General features: G+C 35.0%; 1 protein-coding gene across 1 annotated transcript in view; it reads left to right on the plus strand.

Moving 5' to 3' along the window:
* Positions 1 to 278: 278 nt before the first annotated feature.
* COPB1 (coatomer protein complex, subunit beta 1) overlaps positions 279 to 9,073 on the plus strand; it is a 36,903-nt gene continuing 28,108 nt past the window's right edge. Inside the window, exons 1-5 of the mRNA XM_014533069.1 lie at positions 279 to 429; positions 3,580 to 3,809; positions 4,446 to 4,615; positions 6,469 to 6,583; positions 8,402 to 8,494. Of these exons, the coding sequence (XP_014388555.1) occupies positions 339 to 429; positions 3,580 to 3,809; positions 4,446 to 4,615; positions 6,469 to 6,583; positions 8,402 to 8,494 (699 nt within the window). The 5' untranslated portion in view covers positions 279 to 338. The remainder of the gene's footprint in view (positions 430 to 3,579; positions 3,810 to 4,445; positions 4,616 to 6,468; positions 6,584 to 8,401; positions 8,495 to 9,073) is intronic.

Here is a 9,073-nt window from a genome sequence, read left to right on the forward strand (position 1 = left end):
GGTGGGCCTGAGCTCTGCAGCACAGCGCTCCCCACCCGGGGCGATGTGGGGGGCGGAAAAGCTCGCCTTAGGTCGAAAATGACAAGTGTGTGTGTGTGTGTTTAATATTAGGCTCTGTTTTTGTGGGACACAATATATGTTGACCCAACCCTTCTGATACTTCAAAACTCATAAGCTAAACGGAATGAACTTTAGACAGTGAAGTTCACGGTGGTTACTGGTTGTGTTTTTATTTTTTTACTTGCAATGACATCCTATCCTTGTATTTGCTTTTCTAGATTTTTCTGGCATCTGTTATCCTTAAACCTTGTACCCAGGGTTGGTCATCACCGGGCACCATGACGGCTGCCGAGAATGTGTGCTATACGTTAATTAACGTGCCAATGGACTCGGAACCTCCATCGGAAATGAGCTTAAAAAATGATCTAGGTAAACCTTGATGATATTTTGGAAATGAAAGGCTCATTTGCACTTCAAGTTTCTTTATCATTAGAAATGCTTAATTTTTGTCTTAAGCTTTTTCTAGGATCTCTTCAATAGATCTTTTGTCTTATTAAAAAATGGAAACTTTTGTTACCTTTAGACGTACTGGTTTTTGGAAATAAAACATCTCAGTCCAGCTTCATAAAGCTAAAGAAATGTAATAATTTAGTTGTTAGATAGTCTTAAAAATAACATAATGGCTTGTGTGGTTTAATAGACTATGCTTAAATATATCTGACAATTCTCTGTAGGTAACAGGTTGAGAGAATGTGTATTTGAATGTCTTAGTTCCTTTGTGCATGTAACATATTACTTAGCTTGTAAAACCAAAAGAACTTTGTTTTCACCTGTTGACCAAATGAAGTCAACACAAGAATACACATGTATTTTCTAGAAAGGTTTAAACTTTTCATTTTTAAAACATACAAAAAACAAGAACTATATTTCTGAATTTTAAAAGTGTACACTGTGTCTCCTTCTTTGTAATTCTGTAAAGAAAATTTTTAAGTGACCCATATTCCAAAATAATGAGTCTTGTTTAATTGAACTACTAAAAATAAGTTTAACTTAAACTGATAACGACTGTTTAAAATAGAGTGAAAATTATGCTTCAGGTCTTGAAAGTATCTTTTAGAAAGATAGTTTGCAGTTTGAAAGGAGACAATATTTTGTGTATTCCCACCTCTTACTAAGTAGTAATGGATTTTAGTTCACTTATTAGGTTTCTATTGAGGTCTATTTTTAGAGAAGGAAAAAGAAACCCTGTTTTATGGCATTTAAACTGATACCTTTATATACAAAAGCTGTGTGTGTGTGTGTGTGTGTTCATACTTATAGTAGAATGGAATGAAAATTAATGAATAAACTTTAGTTATTTTTAGACCCCCAAAATACTTAAGGTTATAACTAGAAAGGTAAAGAACAAAACCTATCCTTAATTGTAAACAGTACCCTTTTTTAATTGCAGCTGCCTTGACTAACCTTCCCTAACCAAAAGAGTTGAGATGAGAAAAAGTTTAGAAGTAGTTTCCAATTTGCGTAACAAATACTTTTTGTTTGGTGAAATACTTCATTGCTTTACCTACACTTTTCTTTACCTTTAATCACTCACTGGATATGTGCTCTGATGGCTGTACATTCTCTGAAGTATGAAGTAATATTCTGGTGAATTGAATTGATATTTCAAAGTTTCCATATCTTTTGGTAGTGATCATAAAGGAACAGAAGTTTTGAAAATTTTGAAGATGTGGATAAAAGCATCCCCCTACTCAATTTGAATTGTTAAAATAATTGGAAATTGGTGTTGAGGAGGCTTCAAATATAAATGGTGTAGATTTTTATTTTTATTTTTTTATTTTTATTTTTTTTTACTCAGAAAGGAAGGTTTGTGACAAAGAGAGGAAAACCTGTATTGTGAATACAACTTTGGTCACTTAGAACTCTGCCTATTTTGTGGTTATAGTTATCAGCTACTGACATCTCTCCTGATGCTTTGTTTTTGTCCTCTTCACAGATTTAACAACTCAAAGTTTGCCCAGATTGGCACTCCATCCTTCAACATTTATTTCTTGACTTGACATGGCACATGCCAATTTTTATTAATATATGGCAGGAGATAAAATACTCTGAAGCAGGGAGAGATGTATGAGAATTTAGTCAGTTTTAAACAAAAATACTGACCCTTATGGGATAAATATGTTAATAACCCTCACTTTGTTTTCAGTTCAAATATCTGAGGATATACTCTGTTCTGCAACATGTTAAAATCTCATACCAAGCCAGGAATAGATACTTAGCCTTTAGGGGCTAGAATGAACTTTTGTTTCGCCTAGTACAATTCTTCCAAAGCTTAAATCCTTTCTATAACTCTATACCAACTGTAGTTTCTGTCTCTTTGGCAACAGCAAAGAACTCTTTATGTAGTAGCCACTTTGCTCTAAGTATTAGAAATTTATTTTTTGTTTTTTGCTCATGATAACTCTAAGATTATTAAGTACCTTTGTCTTCCCTCTGTCCTTCTAGATACTTGTTTATTTTTATGATCAAAACAGTTGTAGCATTGTGCTTGTTTCTTATATTTCTGCCTTTGAATTTTGGATCCAAAAGATGTACCATAAATTCTTTAGTATTCAAAGATAATGCTGTAAAGTTATAGATGGTTTTGCATAAAATACTTTATAGTGCATATTTTTTTAGACTAAGTAACAATAAACTAGCACCTTATCTTAAATGTGTTATCCTTAATTCTAAACAGTGGCTACTAATCTTGTACAATTTATTTTTTAAAAAATATATTTTATTGACTTTTTTACAGAGAGGAAGGGAGAGGGATAGAGAATTTGAAACAGCGATGAGAAACATCGATCAGCTGCCTCCTGCACACCCCCTCCTGGGGTTGTGCCCGCAACCAAGGTACATGCCCTTGACCGGAATCGAACCTGGGACCTTTCAGTCCGCAGGCCGACGCTCTATCCACTGAGCCAAACCGGTTAGGGCTAATCTAGTACAATTAAATTTTTCCAATTTTTACGTAATTCCTTAAAGATTCTAAAGTTTTATAGTCTGTAGGAATATGGTGGGATCTTGGGATTAATCTAGTCTTCAGTTCCCAATCTTTTTGAGTTTGAGGATCTCCTAATGTTGAAAACATATCAGTGATCACTCCTTCCCTCAATAATGGTTGTAACTTTGGTTGAGAAAATATATACAGACTAAAAACTACTTTGAATTCAGAAGCTCTTAATGGCACATGTTTACATTTTGAAACATAGCTGCTTGCATGTTTGAGACATAATATTATTTACTATACCTATACATTTATGGTCTCTGCATTAATTCCATTGGTTAGGGACCAGAGATATAATCCAGTGCCTTCATATTATATGTAACGAATCACAGATAAATCACCTGTGGAAAGTCATACAGCTTGTTTGTGGCATGACCAGATTGAGGTCCCTTGTTATTTGGGTTTGTGCCTTTATTATCATTGCTGCTGATAAAGTGAGAAAATGTTTTTACTTTGTTAATTGCTTTTGAAATTATCTAAGAAATTTTCTGTTGAAATAATTATGTTTTATTTAAAATTTTTTAAATCAGAAAAAGGAGATGTGAAGTCAAAGACTGAAGCTTTGAAGAAAGTCATCATCATGATTCTGAATGGTGAAAAGCTTCCTGGACTTCTGATGACCATCATTCGTTTTGTGCTACCTCTTCAGGATCACACCATCAAAAAATTACTTCTGGTATTTTGGGAAATTGTTCCTAAAACCACTCCAGATGGGAGACTTTTACATGAAATGATCCTTGTATGTGATGCATATAGAAAGGTAAACTAAACCATAATTATCTGTGAATATTGCTTTGATTTTAGATAATTGTAAAACTGGTGGAAAGGGCTTTATTTTACTTGTAGGAACTGAAGTTATAAGGAGTTACTGTAAAAAGTTTTATTGTTACTTTTTCCAGACATTTCCTATGCATTTTTATGTGTTGTTAATAAAAACAGTGACACAGAATCTCTCTATAAAAGCCTAAGCAACCGTTATGACCCGACGACTGGCTAATAGCTGTGACACGCTCTGACCACCAGGGGGCAGATGCTCAATGCAGGAGCTGCCCCCTGGTGGTCAGTGCGCTGGCTCCCACAGCCAACCTCCGGAGGCCAGCCAACCTCCTCCGGTCCCTCCCCTGGCCGATTGGCCCCATCAGGACTGGGCGAGACAGCCCTGATCAGCTGGGAGGGACCCCACCCATGCACAAATTCATGCACTGGGCCTCTAGTATAAGATAATTGATGTGACAAATAAAAATTGCTTTCATTAACAGGAATCTGATGAAAATGATGTGATAATCTAGGTCTTTCTCAAACCAACTTACTGATTTTTTTTGTTGGAAAATTTTGCATTAATATATTATTTTTTAATTCTGGAACTCAACACTTTCTATTTAAATTTTTATATCAGGATCTTCAGCATCCTAATGAATTTATTCGAGGATCCACTCTTCGTTTTCTTTGCAAATTGAAAGAAGCAGAATTGTTAGAACCTTTAATGCCAGCTATTCGTGCTTGTTTGGAGCATCGTCACAGCTATGTTAGAAGAAATGCTGTTTTGGCCATCTATACTATCTATAGGTAAATAAGATATTCCTTTGGCCTAAAACTGTGAGGTGTTTATTCTTTTACATTAGAGGTTCCAAAGTGGTTTCTTACAGATTGTATGTAGCTTGCATATGTGTTTCATTTGGCCTAAACAAGATTTTTTCCCTTAATTATCATTAAGTTGTCAACATGAAAGTCAAAAGATCTGGCAACACTGGGTCTTAGTTTCTGCATGATAACAATCTGCTGAATTCAGTGATAAGTAGCCCCCTTTTAAACAGGTTGTACACTTTCCAGTTTATGACAGTGCCTGTCATTCTCAGTTGTGTTACTCCAGCCCACTTAATTAATTTATTAATTTAGCTCCTAAAGGCTTTGTTTTGAGTTTTGACTGTTTTAGAATTCTCTTTTTGTGGAATGTGGGTCTTTTTACCCTTCCTTAGAGGCCTTAAGGAGGGAACTTTTTAAGGAAGGATTGCAATTCTCAACTAATTCCTCTTACTAGAAAGCTGAAGATTTTGAACTTTAAAAACATTCAAAGAACCAGTTAGATCAGTGGTTCTCAGCCTTCTGGCCCTTTAAATACAGTTCCTCATGTTGTGACCCAACCATAAAATTATTTTCGTTGATACTTCATAACTGTAATGTTGCTACTGTTATGAATCGTAATGTAAATATTTGATATGCAGGATGGTCTTAGGCGACCCCTGTGAAAGGGTCGTTCGACCGCCAAAGGGGTCAGGACCCACAGGTTAAGAACTGCTGAGTTAGATGAAGCTAGAATGCTTGGTTTTTATAATCACTGGTGTCAATCCATTAGAAGTAGGATGTAATTTTTATAAATATCTTTGTACTTTAATAGTTGATTATTATGTAATTTTACAGTTCTTTTACTGTTATGTTAGATTTTATTTCTGTTAGGGAAAGTGGTATTGTGGTTAATAACGTAGAGTTTCTTGAAAGCTACCATACAGACTACACAAATTTCAGTATTTAAACTACCAGTACATGCACAAAAATTATGCCATTAAGACAATTGGAAATTTGAACACTAGCTATATGATGATATTAAGGAATTGTTAAATTTTTAAGGTCTGATAAGGGTATTATGATTAGTTTTATAAAGAAGAAATTCTCAATTTTAAAAAACATACCAGGGTATTCCAAAAAATATATATACACTTTAACAGCTGATTCTATTACACTTTGAAAATGAAATGTATTTTAATAAATACTGCCTTTCTAATCATTCAAAGTGTGTGTACATTTTTGACACCCTCTATTTACAAAAGAAATGATAAGTGGTCTGGGATTTACTTCAAAATAATATGGGAGGAGAGGGGTATCGATGTAACAAAAATGGTTGTGAATGAATAATTCTTGAAGTTAGGTAATCGCTTTTAATAAGCCAGTTATTATTCTGTTAGAAATACTTAAAAATTTCCAAAATAAGAAATGAGTAAGTAAATCGGCTAATAAATATAGTGTGTATCTAGTAAAATCCAAGGGACGCTTTTTTTCTCTGATAATTCTTTAAGAATGATCTTTAAGTACCTTGAGGATGTCATCATGAGCATTGATATTTTATTCCTAAAGTATATGAAAGGCAATTACTTGAGATAGTCAGTTGTTAGATAGCATGCTGAATAAATTAGCTTTTTCTGTACTGAACTATAAAAGTATAATTTGATAACTTAATAGATGAAGATGTAAGCTTGTGATTCCTACACACAATTTTCTAATTGATTTAAAGTTTTAAAACACAAAACAATTGATACTGTTATAAAGTTTGATAAAGATTAATTTTGGCAGTGTTCATAGAGTTATAAAATAAAATAACAAAATAGGATTTTATTAAACGTGGATATTACTTGTTTTATTTCAAGAAATTTTGAACATCTTATACCTGATGCTCCTGAACTGATACATGATTTTCTGGTGAATGAGAAGGATGCAAGTTGCAAAAGGAATGCATTTATGATGCTAATTCATGCAGATCAGGTAAGTACTTTCAAAAAAAATAACTTTTATGACTGTACTTAAACGAGAATTAAAAGTATTACAGCCCAGCCTAGCCTGTTTGGGAACACCCTCTATTTAGAAAAGAAATGATAAGTGGTCTGGGATTTGCTTCAAAATAATATGGGAGGAGAGGAAGTGGAGAGGGGTATCAATGTAACAAAAATGGTTGTGAGTGAATAATTCTTGAAGTTAGGTAATAGCTTTTAATAAGCCAGTGTCCCAGGTTCAATTCCAGACAAGGGCACGTACCTCGGTTGCAGGCTCCATCCCGGCCAGGGGCCTTGGTCGGGGTGCATGCAGGAGGCAACCAATCGATGTGTTTCTCTCACATTGATATTTTTCTCTGTCTTTCCCTCTCTCCCACTCTCTCTAAAAATCAGTGAAAAAATATCCTAGGGTGGTGATTTAAAAAAAAAAGAGTATTACAGTCCAGCTGGTGTGGTTCAGTGGTTGAGTGTTGACACATGAACCAGATCACAATTCTATTCCCTAGTTAGGGCACATGCCTGGGTTGTGGGCTCAATCCCCAGTAAGGGTAGGCAGGAGGCAGCCCATTAATGATTCTGTCTCATCATTGACGTTTCTATCTCTCTCTCCCTCTCCCTCTCTCTGAAATCAATAAAAACATATTTTAAAAAAAGTATTACATAGGCCTAATCCAGTTTTTAGACAGTAATTTTGTTTATAGTATGTGATTTGTATATTTTGATTTTTTTTAGATTTTTGAATTTAATTTGTATAAAAATAAAGTGGTTTTTCTTAACCCTTCTCTGGAATATTGTTTATGTATATTCTTTTTCAAAGTAAACATTTAATAACAACCACTTTACAGGTTTTCCAGATTGAAATTATGGCCATATTCTATAGCCTTCTTCTTTGAGGTTTTGATGTCTGTTTTTCCTTCTCTTGATATAGATCTAAAATTGTTTAACAAAGAAAAACAGTAGCTTTGTATAAGATCCACCCTGAGCCATGTCCGTGAAAGCAGGGGTGCTTTCAATGTAGATGTGTGTTCTCATAGACTTCAAGTTTCATGAGTGAATATCAACTCTACATCCAGCTCAGCTGGTGGTTAAAGTATATGGATCTGCTGGTGGCTAGCAGTGACTTTGCACATCTTGGTGGCATCTAATCTTAGAATTTTTGTTATCCAGTATTTATCAAAATGTGAGAAATACGCATGAGGATTGAAAAATATAGAGTCTATTCACTCCTCTGAAATTTAGATGCTGCTGTTTTATCTTTATAAATAAAACTCTAAGAAAACTACTTATTTAGGTCACAATGTTTCGTCCTCATGTAGAGTTGGTTTTAGTGATGTGTTTTTGGTGTTACCTACATGAAGGGATATAATCAGAAATAGTTCGATAAAATTTGTTGATACTTTTACTGTAGAGATGTTGTTGAGGCCATAGTTCTCTATATCAGTGTTTGGTATATGAGAATTGATGAGATTTTTCTTCTTGATCTCAGAAATAGGAAGAACTATACTCCAAAGCAGCTGGTTTCTTTTGATTGTATAAATCCCTGAATCATATACCTGAATACATAGTATTTTTCTCCTTGGTTTAATGCAAGAAAATTCAGACCCCAGATTTGTGACCCATTTCTAAAACATATATTTGACTTTATGGCTTATATCTATATGTTAACTTTATTTTTTTTGTCATTAGTTAATTTTTCTTTGCCCTAATTTCCTCATTTGTTTTCTATTTAGTTGTGTATGTTTTTTTAAGTTGCATTAAGTCCTTTTATTGAATCAGGTGGAGTTTGATAAATATATTCTTATTTTTTTAGGATCGAGCTTTGGATTACCTAAGTACTTGTATTGATCAGGTTCAGACATTTGGAGACATTCTTCAGTTGGTTATTGTTGAGCTAATTTATAAGGTAAGACTTATAAATTTTACCCAATGATGGGTAAAATAACCTTGAACAGTTTAAGATAAGATAAAATAGTCTTTCTAGAAAGCTCTTTAATTGCTAGGATAATATATTTTAACTAGAGGCTCAGTACAGGGATTCGTGCACTGGTGGGGTCCCTTGGCCTGGCCTGTGCCCTCTCGCAATCCAGGACCCCTTGGGGAATGTCAGACTTCCAGTTTCAGCCTGATCCCTGTTGGCCAGTCTCTTAGGCTTCTGTATATATAGACTTGAGGCTTGATGCACGAAATTCACGCAAGGGGCTCGGCCCTTGGCGGTGGCTTGCCTCAATGATGGCTTGCCTCAGCAGTGGCTTGCCTTGGCCCTCACAGCCCCGGCTTTGTCTGGAAGGTTGTCCTGAAGGACGTCCGGAAGGTCGTTTGGCTGTCTGGTCTAATTAGCATATTACGCTTTTATTATTATAGGTAGTAGACAAAATGTCTCATCCCAAGTTGGTTGTCATCTTCAGATGTCTTTATAAGTCTACTAGAGGCCCGGTGCACAAAAATTTGTGCACTGGGGGGGGGGGGGGGGGGGCCCCCCCCC

Source organism: Myotis brandtii, unplaced genomic scaffold (assembly GCF_000412655.1).
Source record: "Myotis brandtii unplaced genomic scaffold, ASM41265v1 scaffold934, whole genome shotgun sequence".
In the NCBI taxonomy this organism is placed as follows: domain Eukaryota; kingdom Metazoa; phylum Chordata; class Mammalia; order Chiroptera; family Vespertilionidae; genus Myotis; species Myotis brandtii.